Source organism: Doryrhamphus excisus, linkage group LG6 (genome assembly GCF_037039965.1).
Source record: "Doryrhamphus excisus strain RoL-2023G ecotype Guam linkage group LG6, RoL_Dexc_Guam_v1.1, whole genome shotgun sequence".
Classification (NCBI taxonomy): domain Eukaryota; kingdom Metazoa; phylum Chordata; class Actinopteri; order Syngnathiformes; family Syngnathidae; genus Doryrhamphus; species Doryrhamphus excisus.
In genome coordinates this window covers 19181017-19201074 of record NC_136362.1, presented here as the reverse complement: position 1 = coordinate 19201074, position 20058 = coordinate 19181017, and the positions used below count along the sequence as shown (strand labels likewise).

At 38.7% G+C, this 20058-nt stretch overlaps 1 protein-coding gene across 1 annotated transcript; it reads left to right on the top strand.

Annotated features, from left to right (window-relative positions):
* Positions 1-10464: 10464 nt before the first annotated feature.
* Positions 10465-19329, top strand: LOC131126330 (solute carrier family 22 member 21-like). Its single transcript, XM_078791039.1, has 10 exons — positions 10465-10836; positions 11882-11985; positions 14925-15079; positions 17065-17236; positions 17620-17761; positions 17870-17964; positions 18273-18487; positions 18576-18758; positions 18885-19020; positions 19190-19329. The coding sequence occupies exons 1-10, from the start codon at positions 10465-10467 to the stop codon at positions 19248-19250; spliced, it is 1635 nt and encodes a 544-aa protein (XP_078647165.1). The 3' UTR covers positions 19251-19329.
* Positions 19330-20058: the final 729 nt, after the last annotated feature.

The following is a 20058-nucleotide window of genomic DNA, read 5'->3' as shown; positions in this document are numbered from 1 at the left end:
TTCAACTGTATTGTACTTTATTATTCAACGTTCCTTTAAACTGTAAATACAAATGTAGTGCATCAACTATAAACTTTCCCTTCTATCCCGCGACGTTGGACATTTGAATTCGAATGAATTGTTAAAAAATGTTTTTTTTTAAAAGGATTCAGCAATCAAGACAGTGCGGTAACTAACAAAGACTAAAGGAGCTCACAATGAGATCAGTACCGCTGATTGATGTTTGGACCACTCGTTTCCTTCAACCAGGCCGATATACTGTCCGCGCCAAGTGTGTGTGTGTGTGTGTGTGTGTGTTGAGTGTACACTAACGAATAGCTTTGAAAATACTTCGATGCGTATTTAAGTTTATTTAGATTCTCCAAGAATATTCCAAATATACATCTGACGGAAATATAACTTTTTGAAAATGAATGCATTTTTACAATTGTGTTTAATTGTGATGGTTATCCAAACAATTAACTAAATATATGTACTTTTATATATCTCTATTCATTGTATGTAAATTACTATATTTGATTTGATAAATATTCACAGGACTTATATCATACTAAATGAGTTGCTATTATAAAGAAGGCGGCAAGCATGAAATAAATAATGTTGGAGCGCCTGAAGGCCTCATACAGAATAAGCCTTACTTTCTTTTTCTTTTTCGTGCTTGATATTTAATTAGACCCTCACAAAGACAGGCACAAACACGCCCTGTGTTATTCTCGGATATGATAAAGCTCCGTGGTTAAGCTGTTTGTTCCTTAGTTCCGAAATTGATTGCAAAGTTCGATGTATCGATCATCGATCACTTCAGGCTCACTTGGCGTGCTGCCCTAAATACTGAAACGTTCGTGCGAGGTCGAGTTTTTTTTTTTTTTTTTTTGTGGTTATTCTTTTGACCTGTGCGAAGGAGTGACACCAGAAATAAAATAAATGTCGCACGTCTTGTTTTATTGTATATCGAACAGAAATGACTTATGGCATCTCATCTTTTCCAATAAGGTTAATATTGATACTCTTCTTGGCCTGCATGCAGTTTGGCTTCGTCGATGTGATGGAGCTGATAGGAATATCACCCGAAGTCCACAATGGTAAGGCAAACACAATGCTGATTATTTCTTCCTTTAACTATTTTTGTTCATTTAAATACATGTGTAGCCATTTCCCTTAAATGTATACTGAAGTTGTTCATCTTTGAGGTAAAGTTATAGCAGAACAAACGTATTGAATTTAGATACACATGTATTAAGTGTGAAATGGTGCAGAGAACAGTATTGACCATCAAAAAATAGAGCTTATTTACAACAGATAGAAATGCAGTGATGCTGTAACTCGCAAAGTTTACCTCGTCAATGCACAAACCCAGTCTCATAGTCTGGTTTAAAAAAATGCTTTAAAGTAATTCATAAATCAGGGTTAAAATAAAATGAATCAAACTGAAAAATACAATACTGTAATTACATAGTTTAAAATAATTTAATTGTTCACTAGTGTGTGTGGAAATACAAAACTAAATATAAACACAAACAAAATTTATGAAAATATTACAGATATTGTGTAATTAATGTGCAAAATTCAGGGTGCGATGCATTTGAAACCAGGCCCACAAAAGGGGAGAATACACTGTTGTTTTTTGTGTACGTGCTCTTCAAAATAGAACCCAGAATGCATGTCATTTGGCCAATATTTACATTCAGTGAAAGTCAACATGTCATGTCCGAGAACATATGCATATAAGTCAAACATGTAACTTGTGTGTGTCATCACAGGAAAATTATTACTACTAAATTCTGGCTGTTTTTTGGTTTGCTTTTTAGTTACGCTTTCAGGTCAGATGGCACATCCCCAAAACATGATTACAATCCACCATTATTCAGGTTCAAACTTCAAAGGTCAGTTGTCTCAGATATTTACTTTTCATTTTGTATTTCTGTATTTGGACACCAAATGACATTTTCATGAATCACATTCTATTTATCAACTGAACATGCGCGGGAATAAAACTTCTCCCGTATCCTCTCAGGCACGGTTGCTAAGTAACAGATGAAAAGATGTACTAAGACAGAATCGTCAATCAATTTCCCTGCGCTCTGGTGTGTGTGTGTGTGTGTGTGTTTAAGTATGGCAGAGCAATATTGCCTCTGCAGTTAATTAAACTGTACACGGCGGTATAATGTGACGCTTAAACAACATTTCATAAAACTATTTTGATCATCTTCAGCCCTCTCTGTACTAAACACTGTTTTATTGGCTATTTCCACACTTTAGCCACTCAATCAAAAGCACATAACATCATCTTAAAACATTTCATATCCAAAGGTCAGAGGCTGCTTTGATTCGACTCTAGGGATTATGTGCTCATTTAATTTCAGCACTCGGAGCAGGTAAAGCCTTGGTAGGGGAACTCTTATCTTGCACATACAGAGAGGCAATGCAACAGATGAGGCATATAGGCTGCTAGAGAGCCAGAAGGGACGCATTGGACATGATTGCTTCACATCAAAATTGGCTTTGCAACATGCAACGCATACACCAATTTGTACTTTGAAAGAGTTTTTTTTTAGAGCAAATATCTTAGAATATTTCATATATGTGTGCCTTTTTTTCCACCAGATTTTGTCACGCTGTATTTTCACCATGTGGTGCAAAAACACATATTTATTCTTCATCATCAGTGCTTAATGCTGCACTTAATAGTATATATCCACATACACAATAGATGGATGGCTGTGAAATTGTGAGAAATCTAGCCATTTTAAACACAACATTGATTTGAGCCTATAACAAAGACAGACAGAGAACGATGAAGACAGAGAGCAAGAAGAGGAGAAGTGAGAGAAATGAGAAATAGATGAACAGCCCTTGCCAGGTTTAAATATGCTTGTTTTATCAGACACTGGGCCACATTAGACTCTCTTTGCCAACTATTGATGGGTCTTAAAGGAGACAAAAAGGTATGCATTTAACATCGGGTTAGTTTCAAAGTTCTGTATGTCCAAATGCGACTTCTATGTGTGAGCAACAGGGAAAGCGAATGAGAGAGAGAGAGAGAGAGAGCTGTGCTGGTGTTAAGGTGATTAGTCTGGTGGGTTGGCGATAGAGAGAGTTGATCAATAAGCCATCGATCTCCCATTGCATGTGTCAGGGGGGTAGTGGGAACGAGAGGGTGGGGGTGCGAGCAAGGATAGGGAGGGAGTCAGGGCCTGGCTTGACTTTTAAAAATCCTTTACTCTGTGGATGACAAATAACCCATTAGATTGCAGGAGAGCTGGAAAATCTGGAGAGCTTACTGGACCACTTACACACACACACACACCACACACACACCTCTGTATACGCATAATGTTCCAAATGTTCCAGTCGTAACTAAGCGGACGCAAGCCATTTTTTTCCTCCACAACAATGGCCTCAAAAATCTTTGGAGAAACTATTGAGTTGAATGCAGTGAAGTTACTTAGCAGACCATTACTTCCATGAATTCCTGTAGGCTGAAATATTCACTGAAGCGAGCCTCACTCGATAGGCAACCTCGAGGACTTTTCAAATGTTTAGCAATAAGTCTTTTAGAAAAAGGTGAAGTACAAGCAAAGAGTACATATACTTCTAATCAAAAGTATTGGGCCCCAATTGATTGTATAGCAACGGCCATATTGGCCTACACATGAGGACTAAATAGTTGGTACTCTTTGTTAAAAGAAAGAAAAACCAACAATGGTCTCTGAAATAACTAACCTGACAAAAGTAATACATACAGTAAAAAATTCATTCATTCATTCATTCATTTTCTGCTGCTTTTCAAGGGTCGTGGGGGTGCTGGAGCCAATCCCAGCTGTCTTCGGGCGAGAGGCGGGGTACACCCTAGACTGGTCGCCAGCCAATCACAGGGCACATATAGACAAACAACCATTCACACCCACATTCATACCTATGGACAATTACAATATATACACTGTAATACATACAGTAAAAAATACTTCTAAAATCAGAATTTCTTGATGTTTGATGTTTACATACAAAAAATATTTTTCTTCTTTCAGAGAAGGGTGCCAACGATTAGCATGTAGACCTCTGCCAAAGAAAACCTGTTAAGAAATATTTAAGGCTGTCACGTGATTAAACATTTTAATCAGATTAATCATAGTTTTTAAATAAATTAATCATGATTACTGACCATTAACTACAGTATGTCTGAAATATGCCCATTTTTGCCCAATTGAAGGGGACCTATTATGCTCATTTTTTGACCCTTTGTATTGAGTTGAGGACTCCTATAGAGCAGCTACACACAATTACCAGCACAGAAAATTTTCTAGATTTTGCAGAATCTGCACCTATTCCAACTGTATTTCCTTGGATTTGTGCTTCCCTCCAAAACGGTATGTTTCAATTAAAATTAATTCCGCCCACGGTCCACCTCCAGGCACTCCCAATCCGCTGTAATTGGTCACATGTCCAACGTGCTTCCACCAACAAACACCACTTTCTAATATAGTGGGTATAGGAGTTGATAATAAATGAATAAAGTCTTTGGAGAGCTAATTGAAAAGTGTTTAGGACATACTTAGCACTCATGATCTACTGGCTGGAGACCCCTGACTTACCGTGTATGAACTGAGAGTGGTAACCTAGCACCGCTGGTGCAGTGGAGCTCAGGAGAAGCCGTACATGGGGCAACCTCGCCTGGCCGAGGGATAGCAGTCATTGTCAGACACAGTTCTATTGTTTTCAAATTCTGCACTTTTATCCAGATTCACAAAGATACACAAAGCATTTCTACAAAACAGATACTGACCTATACGCGCTAATGGACACCATGCATCCAGCATTGAAAAAATAAGAAAAAAACACAACACCAGAAAATGTTTGTCTTCCTTGCATGAACAAATTTAGACATCAGCATTAAAGAATTTAGGAATCTGAAAAAGTAACACCTCGAACAGACTGAAAGAACAAGACAAGAAACAAGACAAGTACCCTTCAGTGTATGTAATATTCAGCACTTCCTGTATGTTATATATATTATAAAACTTTATAATATAACATATAACATTCTAATATCTTTAAAATATAATTAACACTGAACATATAATTCAGATTATGTTATTTATTACAATCAACTAATTAAAAAATCCAACACACATGCAAGCAGGCAAGGTGGGATTCAAAATGAAAAACAATAATTTGTATAAAAACTACATTTAGATATCATTTTACTATGCAAATATCTGTGGCGGTCCTATGATGTTGTGTGTCAGTGAGGATGTCGTTTGTTCCCCACTCGTGTAATTGTGTGCACACGGGGTGAGCTCATATGGGAGCAATGAAAGGTGAAAGGTCATATGACCCCGGAAAATATCACAAGAGCCCAAAGGACGGATGTCAGGATAATAGAGGAGGGAATGGTTATTGAACAACTCATCATTTTTATTGCTGCCGGAAGTCTTTGGCCACATCAGGTGGGGTTCACACTAGGGATGTCTTCTCGGGAAGATTTTCATATAGTCCATTTTGCTCATAGTCATTTCATCGTAAAATATTGTTGTTGTTTTTTTTGTTGTTGTTTTTTTTAAAGGACAGCTAATACAACAACAGTACCTTTATTTGCTTAGTGACACTGAAAGTAAGATGAACCAAACCAAGAAACGGTCAGAAAAGTGCATATTAAACAGGAACAACATGGCTAGTTATTGCATGAACATCTGTCGGAGTAGGTGTGAATGGCACTTTGCGGCAAGACAGATTGGGTCAGGACCGCAGCCGTGACAGATGCAGCGTGAGGCCGGGGGTTACTCATTTGAATTGATACACCATGTTGGTTGTTGTTGCTGACAAAAGTTGACAAAATACTTAGACACTAATGATTTCTTCAGTAGCCATTATGAGACTGACTCCGTGCTCGTGCTCACCTTAGTGCAGGGGTCTCAAACACGCGGCCAAATGTGGCCCGCAGCACACTAGTTTAAGGCCCCCGCCTTGATATGAAAGTTGAATGTTAGTGCGGCCCGCGCAAGTTTGATATGGATGCTGTATGGTATCATGTACCCAGAAAAAATTATTACGTTTGATTAATGTTCATGTTAAAGGTTAAATAACTGTTAATAGTTATCCTCCCTATCCGTGTGGAAGTGGTAAGTTTTTGGCTATTTAATTTTAAAGGAAATAACTTGAAGGCTACCGTTTAGGTCGCTAGCTCTCTAGTTTGCGAGTTAGCATGTGTCTCAAGACCCTGCAGTTGCGCAATATGTTGTAAATAAAAAGAGTATAAATGTGACTATAGTCGTGTTTTGTCATGTCTACAGGGCTCTAATAATGCTTTGTTCATTTTAATCTGAAAAAAATAATTTGTCTGCCCACCAACTATACAGTAAAGTCTCGTTATATTGATATCGGTTATAACGAATTACTGCTTATTACGATACTATTTTCATTTCCCGGCAAATTTCTAGTCTTTTATGATATAATTAGTTCCGAAGAACCAACTGACATAGCATACACACCTATTCCAACGAAGACACAAGCGTACAAATACATGTATTTAATTGTGTTGTATTCAGATATCTTTTTATCGCTTGCAATAATCACTGTTTTTCATATGTACATGCTAGCGTTCGTGGTTTCTCTCGTGTGTATAGAATCTATACACACGAATCGGTGTGTATGCTGTGCTCTGGTGGTGGAAGTGTGAAAAATAAAGTTGACTGGAAGCAGCCGTTTGCCGTGTTCTTTTTTGTTATTGAAATCCTTAAGCAAAGATTGATTTAAGCTGCTCATTATTGTTCTATACTATAGAACAATGTTGAGTGCATTATTGCCCACTTTTAAGGCAGTTCGGCGCAGGATCGGATATATCGACAGTCCGGTTATATCGATATTTTTCCGACTCCCGACAATATCGATATAACGAGACTTTACTGTATGTGGTTTCTTAAGTTTTTATTATTTGCCGTTTTATTATTATTATATTTATTTATGACTGATTGATTGATATTCTTTATTCTTGATTTGTTTATTTATTTTTCATCTTATTTTGTGTAGAAAAATAAAAATTAAGATATTTGAGAACAGTGGAATGTTTTATCAGAGCTTTTCTTGTAGAAAATCGGAACCAAAGCACTGAAAAAGTTTGTATATTTTTCTGTTTTTAATAAATGCGTTTTTTTGGGGGGGGGGCTGATGCGGCCCAGCCTTGCCCAGACCCTAGCTCCAGTGGCCCCCAGGTAAATTGAGTTTGAGACCCCTGCCTTAGTGTCGTTGAATTGTGCAAATGCAGCAGATTATTTCATTAATGCATAGTAAGTGTAGGTTTTCTGTTTAATGTTAAAAATGTGGCATTGTAAATTCTTCAGAAAATTAGTCTGATTTTGTATTTGTATTTTCTTACAATTTGACTGCAAGATTGATAGTCAAATCCGACTCATCCGAATTGATTCGAATCTTCTAAGACCCCCTTCACACACATTGGCAGGAAGCCAGGTGGTGTCACGTGATAATGCAATTGTGGACGTTTCCTGTCATACAGTAAATCATGGATAGACTGTAGATTAGATACCAGTAAATTCATTTTGAAAGTATAGACAAATGTTGTGCTATGAGATCATATATTTCATAACATGCTAAATGAATGGAAAAATAGCCCGGTTGCTTCCTCCTTCCTCCTGCAGCCTACCCTCCATTACCTCATTTTCCTCTCATTTCTCGTCCTGCCTCTCACCTTCTCGTGTCCTTGTCTCCCATGTGCCATGATCCACCCCCTCACTGGCTGCTGTGCCTCCCTTTACCTGCTTTGCTCAGGGATCCCTGCCCCCCACCTATTGTCTTCTCCACCATGCAGTCCCTCACATTAATGTAGAGATATTGACAAGTGACTGGCCTAGGAGACATTGATCATCAGTATAGGCAGAGAGGAGAAGACATGCTGCGGGTGCAAGGCATTACACACCGTTAGTCCGCAATTGGAATGACTGTAATCATTCAGGGGAAAGTCGTCCCTCCTTCATCAGTTGATTTAGCACCTTTGGATTGTCCTCCATGATTGAGAGAGCAGCGGAGAGGAGGGTAAAACAGTGAAGAAAATGACAAACACACATTTAGCAAAAAGTATCACACGAGGCTAATCTCTGTGCCGTACTCCATCCAATGTAAAGGGTTTAAGGTGATGCTAACAATGTGCAAAGGGCCAGTTGGTCAATACACCAATTACATAGATGAGGCTATAGAAAGGGCAAATGATAGCCAATCAGTGAAGTGCTTTTACTGTCTTCTAGCGAGCCCTGACCCCCTGACCCTATTTCATGACCCTCAGGCCAAGGGTCAGCGAGGCAGGGGTCAGAGGGCATTGCCATGTGCTGTGCGGGATAGGGGTTGTCATGGTTACAGCACTGGCCGAAGAAACCCATCAAGGTGTATACATCCATAGAAGAGAGGTCACTGATGCTGCACTACTGATGTCAACCACTGTTCATTCACAACTCCTTATGGCCATAATAGATTATTTAGATTATATTTCACTTTTATTTGAATGATTATTAATCATTGATTAGACTAAATGGGATGATAACCTACAATACAGTCCAATTTTTTATATCAAATTTAAGTAATTCCAGTCAATAAGTTGTCACATTTATAGTTTATAGCATTGGCCCAAACCACTTGACAACAAGAGTTTATTGTTAAAGAGTAGAATAAAGTTCAACTTAACTCACTGTTTTTGCTTTTTTGTTTTATTTTTAGCGTATGACTTATAATACGGTTCCTTACAGTATGTATGGGTTATGAAATATTCATTAATTTATTCATTTTCTACCATTTATTCTCACCATGGTTGCGGGGGTACTGGAGCCTATCCCAGCTGTCTTTGGGCGAGAGGCGGGGTCCACCCTGGACTGGTCGCCAGCCAATCACAGGGCACATATAGACAAACAACCATTCACACTCACATTCATACCTATGGACAATTTGGAGTCGCCAATTAACCTAGCATGTTTTTGGAATGTGGGAGGAAACCGGAGTACCCGGAGAAAACCCACGCATGCACAGGGATGCAAACTCCACACAGACATGCAACTCAAAAATCGAAAAATAGCTGTGTGGCCTACGCGCTAACCACTCATCCGCCATGCAGCCTGCTTATAAAATATAGAAGATAAAATTTTGACCCAGTTTGCATCAGTTGATTTTTGTATGTGCTTCACCATTATTATTTTTCCCATTTTTTTATTTAATAAGACTTACATTTTTTGCCATACCAAAATATAATTATTATGACCTTTTTCCTCATTATTCAATCCTTCACCAAAACCTTTTTTAATATTCATTTTCACAGTTTACATTTTGTCTTTGTTTGTCTGAATGATATCACATACTGTAATTGTCTTTATGTGAATTTGCACCACCTTGTGGGGGTTATGCCCATTTTCAATGTCTTTGTGGTTGAAATATAGAGCTTAACTATTGAGCTGTTCCGTGGGCGGAAAAATAAAAGGAAAATATTCATGTCTTATTTTATTGGTATTTCATGGATGAGAAATATGAACAAAAACATCAGCTGATAATGTCACAAAAATTTAATCAACTTTGTCCAAAGACTGGATTTTTTTCAAATCTAATTAGTGTAAAAACCTAAACTGATTGAGAAAAATGGTCATTTTTAGATTCAGCGTGGCAAAATGGTCCTAAATCAATTTGGAAAAAATGAGACAACTAGCATAAAAATAGTGTTACTATGATTTTCATGTAATTTTACTAACAAATTTACGTTGAGGGCCGCACGGTGGAAGAGTGGTCACACAGTAAGGCGATCAGGAAGACCTGGGGTCGAATCTGCACTTGGACATCTCTGTGTGGAGTTTGCATGCTGGGTTAATTAGCGACTCCAAATTGTCCGTAGGTATAAATGTGAGTGTGAATGGTTGTTTGTCTATATGTGCCCTGTGATTGGCTGGCGACATAGCGGCATAGAAAATGGATGGATGGGAATTTACATTGAAATCAGAAGTCAAGGTGGCAAGCAGAAATTTGAGTCCAAATTGACAGAAGCTTTTTGAGGTGCATTATTTCAAGGCTTTTGCAGGCCACATAAAACGGTTTGACAACTGTGATGTAAAGGAATACACTTCCCTCCCCTTACTTCCTGTAGCGGAAACAAAAACGATTCCGTACCATGACCATTCCAAACCATCTACCAGCAGAGAGCACTGAAGCACACATCATATAGAATTTTTGAACATCCTTGTGAGATCTTTGACCTCTTCTTATCGTGGAAGACTTTGATTTTATATTGTCTTGAGAGTTTCAATCATTTACATTTGTGGTATTATGTTCCCTTTAAGTAGTGCACTGTAGTACACGTAATGTCAGTGTGTGAGGCACATATGCAGTGTAAAAATGAGTCTGTAAGCAGACCTTTTTTTTCCAATTTTTTTTTAATTGAAGATAATTATTTTATTTCACAAATTCATCATTTTTGCATCTAAAATGTCAAATGAAAAATGCAGAGATTTCGACGAAATCACTTCTTTTCTGGGTGACTATGGATGCTTTCAAATTGTAATCATTGTTTTGCTGAGTTTAAGTGCAATACCATGTGGTTACATGGCATTCTTGGCTGTATACATCACGTACACCCCGGCACACCACTGCAAGGCGTGGGTCAACTCCACGCCTTACGACTTAAATGGAGTGACTTCTTTCCCAGAGCATAGCAGCGAGGCCGGAACACCTGGCAGCTGCTCTCGGTACCAAGCGCAGGATGCAAACTGGACCGATACGATCAAATTGGGCAATGGCACGGATCCATGTTTGGATGGATGGGTCTTCAGCACTGAGAGATACACCATTGTGTCTGAGGTAAAACCGAATAGATGTATGGGACATCTGATAGTCATGTATACCAACAAAACTTTTGTCTTCTTTGAGTCATGTCAAACTGTCACGCTACAAATAATCATAATAATGTCAATGTAAAAAAATGGTAATTATTGTTCTTAGACCCAATCAAAGAAAGACAATTTCATGGCATCCATGGAAGAGCATAGCACTTACGAGACATTCAATGCAAATGTCATTGCTATGCTGCTCACAGCCTCTAGGGCAGCGGTCTCAAAATCAATTTACTTGGGGGCCACTGGAGCTAGGGTCTGGGTGAAACTGGGCCACATCAGGTTTTCCAAAAAAAAAAAAAAAAAAAAAAACGCATTTATTAAAAACAGAAAAATATACAAACTTTTTGGTTCCGATTTTCTACAATAAAAGCTCTGATAAAACATTCCACTCTTCTCAAATATCTTAATTTTTATTTTTCTGCACAAAATAAGATGAAAAATAAACAAATCAAGATTAAAGAAAATCAATCAATCAGTAATAAATAAATATAAAACGGCAAATAATAAAAACTTAAGAAACCACATATAGTTGGTGGGTAGACAAATTATTTTTTTCAGATTAAAATTACCAAAGCATTATTAGAGCCCTGTAGACATGACAAAACACGACTATAGTCACATTTATACTTTTTTATTTACAACGTATTGCGCAACTACAGGGTCTTGAGACACATGCTAACTCGCAAACTGGAGAGCTAGCGACCTAAACGGTAGCCTCCAAGTTATTTCCTTTAAACTTAAAAAAGCCAAAAACTTACCACTTCCACATGGATAGGGAGGATAACTATTAACAGTTATTTAACCTTTAACATGAACATTAATCAAACGTAATAATTATTTCTGGGTACATGATACCATACAGCATCCATATCAAACTTGCGCGGGCCGCACTAACATTAAACTTTCATATCAAGGTGTTTGAGACCCCTGCTCTATAGGGGGAAAATAGGATTCATCTTAAGAGGTGTCTTTTGCCAACTCGTACTTAGTTCTCACCTTGTGTGTTACAGTGGGAACTGGTGTGTGAAAATGCATGGAAGATTCCTTTTTCCACTTCCGTGTTCTATGTCGGCGTCCTGTTTGGAACCTTCATCAGTGGTCAGCTCTCAGACAGGCAAGTTTTGTTGTCTTGTCTGGTAACAACATAACTTAAAGTGACACTAATTGTTCTTTATCTCATGCTCATTCAACGTCCATTGTTAAAAATAAAGCGACACCACTACTGGTGGTTATAGTGGTTTCAAAGAGCAGATTGTACTAAAAAAATATTTTCACAATAGCAAATTAAATTGCATAAAAACTGTCGATGTTCATGGCTGTCAGTCAAACAATCTCGGAGAAGCAACCATCAATTTGAAGTTATTCTGTTGTTACAACCGACTTCAGTCGTAAAGGTAGAGGTAGTCGTGGTAGAACCGCCCCGTATTGATCTTGTCACTTATACAGAAGTACAAGAGAAATTGTGCAATCATCCATACAACACACTATGCAGTGAGACTAGGGGTGGACAGGACAGGATGATTGGACGATGAAGGGGGGGTGAGAAGGAAGGGGAATGAGACGAGGAGAACCTCGGGCATACATATGCACAAGTAAACACATTTTTACACAATATGAACACAACTTTATTGATTGACTATAAATATTGAAATGATTGTAAGAAGTGGGGCGGCACGGCGGTGCAGACCTCACAGCTAGGAGACCAGGGTTCGATTCCACCCTCGGCCCTCTCTGTGTGGAGTCAACATGTTCTCTCCGTGCATGCGTGGGTTTTCTCCGGGTACTCCGGTTTCCTCCCACATTCCAAAAACATGCTAGGTTAATTGGCGACTCCAAATTGTCCATAGGTATGAATGTGAGTGTGAATGGTTGTTTGTCTATATGTGCCCTGTGATTGGCTGACGACCAGTCCAGGGTGTACCCTGCCTCTCGCCCGAAGACAGCTGGGATAGGCTCCAGCACTGAATGAATGCAAGAAGTGTTGTTGCAGATATTTTATTTGCATTTTGTTATTTGTTATTATGTAACGAATCATATGCATATGGATTATTTTGAGAAAACACCAAAAGGAACTGTGTCACATCGAGGTTAATCTAGATCAGTGGTGTCCGAAGTGCGGCTCAGGGGTCATACAGTGCATCCGGAAAGTATTCACAGCGCTTCACTTTTTCTACATTTTGTCATGTTACAGCCTCATTCCAAACTGAATTAAATTAATCTCTTACCTCAAAATTATACACAAAATACTCCATTATGACAATGTGAAAAAGTTTTTTTTGACATGTTTTGAATTTATTAAAAATAGAAAACAAAAAAATCACATTTACATAAGTGTTCACAGCCTTTGCTTAATACTTTGTTGATCCACCTTCGGCAGCAATTACAGCCTCAAGTCTTTTTGAATATGATCCCACAAGTTTAGCACACCTATCTTTAGGCAGTTTTGCCCATTCTTCTTTGCAATAAGTCTCAAGCTCCATCAGGTTGGATGGGAGACGTCTGTGCACAGCCATTTTCAGATCTCTCCAGAGATGTTCGATCGGATTCAAGTCTGGACTCTGGCTGGGCCACTCCAGGACATTCACAGAGTGGTTCTGAAGCCAATCTTTTGAGATCTTGGCTGTGTGCTAATGTCTACTGTCTATATGGTCAAGGTACATGACCAGTCTACTGAGGTCAAGAGCGCTCTGGAGCAGGTTTTCATCCAGGATATCTCTATATATTGCTGCATTCATTTTTCCTTCTATCCTGACTAGTCTGCCAGTTCCTGCTGCTGAAAAACATCCCCACAGCATGATGCTGCCACCACCATGCTTCACTGTAGGGATGGTATTGGCCTGGTGATGAGCAGTGCCTGGTTTCCTCCAAACATGGCGCCTGGCATTCACACCAAAGAGTTCAATCTTTGTCTCATCAGACCAGAGAATTTTCTTTCTCATGGTCTGAGAGTCCTTCAGGTGCTTTTTGGCAAATTCCAGACGGGCTGCCATGTTCCTTTTACTAAGGAGTGGCTTTCGTCTGGCCACTCTACCATACAGGCCTGATTGGTGGATTGCTGCAGAGATGGTTGTCCTTCTGGAAGGCTCTCCTCTCTCCACAGAGGAACGCTGGAGCTCTGACAGAGTGACCATCGGGGCCTTGGTCACCTCCCTGACTAAGGCCCTTCTTCCCCGATCGCTCAGTTTAGAAGGCCGGCCAGCTCTAGGAAGAGTCCTGGTGGTTCCAAACGTCTTCCATTTACGAATAATGGAGGCCACTGTGCTCATTGGGACCTTCAAAGCAGCAGAAATGTTTCTGTATCCTTCCCCAGATTTGTGCCTCAAGACAATCCTGTCTCGCAGGTCTACAGACAGTTCTTTTGACTTCATGCTTGGTGTTTGTGCTCTGACATGCACAGTCAACTGTGGGACCTTATATAGACAGTTATTATATTTCCAAATCATGTCCAATCAACTGAATTTACTGCAGGTGGACTCCAATTAAGCTGTAGAAAGATCTCAAGGATGATCAGTGGAAAAAAGATGCACCTGAGCTCAATTTTGAGCTTCATGGCAAAGGCTGTGAATACTTATGTAAATGTGATTTTTTTTGTTTTCTATTTTTAATAAATTCAAAACATGTCAAAAAACCTTTTTTCACATTGTCATAATGGAGTATTTTGTGTAGAATTTTGAGGTAAGAGATTAATTTAATTCAGTTTGGAATGAGGCTGTAACATGACAAAATGTAGAAAAAGTGAAGCGCTGTGAATACTTTCCGGATGCACTGTATGTGGCCCGCGGCTTATTTTTCTTTAGCTCAGGGCATATTTAAAAAAATAAAATTACACAACAACAACAAAATGTGAAAATGGGAGCAATTCATAGCTAACCATGCAGGCAAATAATATAACTTGATAACCTGTTATAAACACCCTCATTTGTATTCATTTAAAAGTGAAACTGGATAGACTCTTATCTTGTATTACAGACTTACAGAATTCTCAAATATCATCTTTTCATATTCCCACGCGCTATTGTGTTCATGTTTGTCCCCACTGTGATTGACACATAGGTTCGGCAGAAAGCTTGTGCTGTATGCCACCGTGGCGTTACACTCCATCACTGCCTTGATCCAGGCCACGTCTGTCAACTGGCTCATGTTCTGTGTTCTTAACTTTGTGAGAGGAACAGGCCAAGTGTCCAGTTACCTTGCATCACTTGTTCTGGGTGAGACGCCGCATCATCCCCCATCCTCATCCCCATTCGGCGACAGTGTGTCGAGTATATATATATATGTCTATAAGGGTGCATCAAATTTGAATGGGAAATTTTAAATTCATAATATCAATTTGGCTGGCATTCCTTTTTTTCCTAAGGAACATAAAAATGTCTTTTGCAAAGTTTTTTAGGAAATCCATTGAGATTTAGGGGTGCCACCTCACACATAAACTTTTGTAAAATTTCGGGAAATGTGCAATTTCTACTCTAATTGCCAAAACTTTGACCTGGAAATGTTGAGTACAATGAACATGTATACAGCATCATTTTCTATAGGGTTATCAAAGGGGGCCCAGACCAAAGACCAAGCTGCCACTGCTAGTCTGAAAGGAACTAGTTGTTGAGGGCAGCATTTTAGGTGCCTAAAATAATAAATGGACAAGTGTATATCAGATTATGTAGAACTACAGTACTACTCTCAATAAATATGAAGCATCAGTAATACTGTCTACTCTATATTACTGTTGTTGATGTTATGCTTGCTCAGCTATTAGCTAACTGTCATTAGCAAACTGTAGCTAGCTCATGTTAGCTACAGTACAGGCAATGAGCACTAAATACCTATAAATATGACTACAAATCATTCAAATTACAAAGACAAAACCACAAATTTGCTAGTAATATGTAATAGGAGTATAAATACCAACAAAAACATAAAGATCACCTCAGAGTTCTTGAGCTGCAGTCTTTGCTGACCTCAAATCTCCATGGCGACCATTGAACTGTTCACCACTTTATTCCACAAAGACAGATGTATGGTGGCACCCCTAAATAATCATGGATTGGAAAAATATTTTCTATGTGTTGTTTCTACATATATTGGAACACTTGTAGTACCCAGCCATATAAAAATTCAATAATTGTGTTTTTTGATGCATCCTAATGCAGGGGTCTCAAACTCGCGGCGCTAGACGCTAGTTTGAGGCCCCCACCTTGGTACCAAAGTTTAATGTTGAAATGACAGCTTAAAGCTGTGTACACACCGGACACAATTAACATGATTTTGCCCCGCCCATACTGTTACCCTACCCTGTTACCCCGCCCTGTTTTGCTTTGGATTAGCAATGAAGCTAAAGGCTTATGACGCTGGGTACAAATAAATGCAGGAAATGGTTTGGAATAAAAGGGAAAATACACGTCAAGATAAAGCATCTCATCAAACATGTTGTTAAAGTTACCACGCTGCTCCCAGATGGAACTGAGTACGATGCTAACTTGCTAATTGGGTACAATTATTAAGTTTCATTAATGTTCATGTTAAAGGTTAAATAACTGTTAATACTGTACATTTGAATCTGAAAAGAATAATTTCTCTACCAACTGTATGTGGTTTCTTACGTTTTCCTTATTTGCTGTTTTATTATTGTTTTACTTATTTGTTACTGATTGATTTATTGCCTTTATTCTTAATTATTATTTTTTTATCTTATTTTGTGTATAGAAAAATAAAAATTAAGATATTTGAGAACAGTGGAATGTTTTATCAGATATTTTGGTGTGGAAAACCGGAAACAAACTACTGAAAAAGTGTAGGGTATAGCAGAAGCAAAAGCATTGAAGATAGTTTTTTTTATTGATTTTTTCCCAGTTTTTAATAAATGCGTTTTGTTTTTTGTTTTTTTGGAAAACCTGATGCGGCCCGGCTCCAGTGGCCCCCAGGTAAATTGAGTTTGAGACCCCTGCCCTAATGTCTATGGTCTATGGTTACTGTATGGACTTGTATGTTTTCCTTTCAAGCTTATTTTTTTCAGCTTCACGTGTTGTATATGGTCTGCAGAAAAGTACTACATTGTGTTAAAAGAGCCATTTAATTGATCCTGATAGGCTGAAAGGGGCAATTAATTAAACATCGCCATCAGGGGTTTGCTTCTAGTGTTTAGTTGAGAAAACGTCAAAGGATAAAGATTGTCTGTAATGATTTTTTTCTTGGTCAGGATCTGAGATGCTCTGTCCGTCAGTCAGGGTGAGCTACACCCTCCTGGGTCACAGTCTCGGTTTTGGCATTGGGTATGCGTTGTTGCCACTCTTTGCCTACTTCTTACGAGGCTGGAGGTGGCTGCTGGTTGCTAGTGCCATCCCGGGTCTCCTCTGGCTTCTTACTTGGAGGTAAGCATGATTGGTTCTTGAAAGGGAAAATAACTGCTTAAGTCACAAGTCACAAACAAGACTTTGGACTTGACTTGGGCTTTGGCATCAATGACTTGGGACTTCACTTTGACTTAAGTCTGTCAACATGCTAACAAGGAGAATGTTATTTGCATTCGTAAATTACGAGGTCATGGTATTTTATTTGGTAAGGACTCAAGCTTATGACTTCGGACTTGAATCGACCTGTCTTGTCTTGACTTGAGACTTGACTTGAATACTGCCTTTAATATCTCTCCCATCTCTGCTGCTTTAGTTAGTGGTCACTCTGGTAGTAAGTTGTGACCAGTATGTCCCACACAACATTTTTTTTTAACAAAAATGATGTGTTCAATGACCTCCAGAGTGATTCCTGAGTCTCCTCGCTGGCTTTTGTTGAGAGGCCGGGTGAAGGAGGCTGAAATGGTTCTAAGACAAGCTGCCAAACTAAACAAAATCCATGCACCTGAGGTTTTATTCCTGCCTGCTGAGGTCTCTGAACTAATGGTGGGTATATTTTTATTCTCACGCTTTGTGTTTCCCGATTGAAATAAGCAACAAATATTGTCAGAGATACTGTAATGTTGTATATGCAAAGTAACTGTCTTATTTCAGAAAAAAACAGGTGAAAAAGAGCAGACTTATTCATGCATGGACTTGATGAACACCGCTAACCTGAGGAACATTACAGCCATTGGTCTTTTCATATGGTAATATAAAGCTCCAATTCTTTTTTAATTTATTTGATTTAAACACAGCTTTCTAACATTACCTTGTTGGATAAAACAATATATATATTTTTGTAACTAATGCAGAATACACAATCTAATGATATCCTACACACGAGCTTCAAATTGTTTTATTACCTCATATACAGCCATAATAATAAAATGCAATAACAAAATATTGTTTAGTTAATTATAACCATAATGCAGGCCATTGTAATGTTTTCCATGCATATTACTTAGATTTCCATCCTCTTACATGCTCACTCTGTCTTGCATTTGTGTTTCTGCAGGATTGCAGTTGCCATGGTGTTTAATGGTCTCTCTCTCAATACCAGCAACCTGAATGGAAATATATACCTCACTTGCTTGATGTCGGCAGCCACTGACATCGTGGCCTATGTTTTCTCATGGCTTTTGTTTAACAGAGTTCCACGGCCCACTCTCCTCTTCATCACACTGATGTTCTGTGGAACAATGTTGCTTGTGATAAAGCTGATTCCTCAGGGTTTGCATTTCTGTACTATACTATTCTATCCTATTACAAATGTGTCATCCTTTTGAGGAATAACGGCATTTTGTTCTTTGTTTTGTAGACATGCACGTCACGTTCCAAGTGTTGGTTCTTTTAGGGAAAATGGGGGTAGCTATTGCCTACTGCTTTACCTATCTGGTTTTTGCCGAGTTATTCCCCACTGTGGTCAGAAACACAGGCATGGGTTTTTTGTCCTCATCTGCACGGATCGGCGCCATCATTAGTCCATATGTCATCCACATAGGCAAGTGCGCTTTTGTTTACTTTTGTTTAGCTTGTGAAACTTAGATTTTGCATGATCACGGTGCTTTGCATGTCATTTTTTATTTTAGTCAGAAGTCCAAAAATATATATTTTGTTTTATTTGCAGGAATTTACAGCAAGATTCTTCCTTATATTATTTTTGGTGCATTCAGCATCGTGGCTGCTCTTTTAAGCTTGTTGCTTCCAGACACAAGAAACAACAAACTTCCTGACCTTATCAGCGAGGCCAAATCCATTCGAAGGTATGTCATATCCTCTCTATGATGATAATAATCTGAATAATGATTAACAGAGATACATGTTGCCCCTGGCCTTCACTTGAACTAAGACAATGAAACCTTATAACTGAAAGGGACTTGGCAAAATCAGACAACTGAATCTAATAACGCTCTTTTTCGTTTCATATTAAAGCTGTTGCACTCCCAAGAAAACACTGTCTACAGCCCAAAAAGCGACACACAGCCAAGCATGATACAACAGCTCCCTCTGCTGGAAACCAGCATGTGTTTCAAAGTTGTGACCTACCGCCATTGTCTTTAATAAATCAACACCTCAATTGTTTAAATCAATTTTTTAACTGTTTTCATTACATTTATATTATTTATATTGACTATTGTTGGTTGTTTTGTTATATGCTGATCCTTATTTTACAATAGAATTTAAAGGACTCCCCGAATCTGTCGTTTTACTGTATTTTACATTATGCTGTGCTGTTGTAATAACAGGGTACATACTCTAGGGGGCAGCATATAGCTGTTGCATCTCAAGAAGAAGCCTGACCTGCCAGTTGCAAGGTCAGTGATGTAAACCTACAAAGACTGTCAATATTAGTCGATGACAACACAACTGAACACAAAATGTAGTTTTAAAATGCAACTTTTTACTTTTGAGGGAGAAAAAATATCTAAACCTGGCCCTGTGTGAAAAAGTATTAACTGGTTGGACCACCCTTAGCAACAACTGCAATTACGCGTTTGCGCTAGTGAGTCTCTTACGTGAGTCCTCTTGTGGAGGAATTTTGGCCCACTCATCTTTGCAGAATTGTTGTCATTCAGCCACATTACAGGGTTTTCCAGCATGAAGCCTTTTAAGGTCATGCCACAGCATCTCAATAGGATTCAGGTCAGGACTTTGACTAGGCCTTCATTTGGTTTTTCTTCATCCATTCAGAGGTGGACTTGCTGGTGCATTTTTGGATCATTGTCCTGCTGCAGAACCCAAGTTGGTTTCAGCTTGAGGTCAAAAACAAATGGCCGGATGTTCTCCTTCAGGATTTTTTA

Coding starts and splice junctions, on each gene's coding strand:
- LOC131126330 (XM_078791039.1), top strand. CDS start 10,465: ATGTCAAATGAAAAATGCAGAGATTTCGACGAAATCACTTCTTTTCTG. Junction 17,762..17,869: donor CTGAGGTCTCTGAACTAATG/GTGGGTATATTT, acceptor GTCTTATTTCAG/AAAAAAACAGGTGAAAAAGA. Junction 18,759..18,884: donor TCCATATGTCATCCACATAG/GCAAGTGCGCTT, acceptor TTTTATTTGCAG/GAATTTACAGCAAGATTCTT.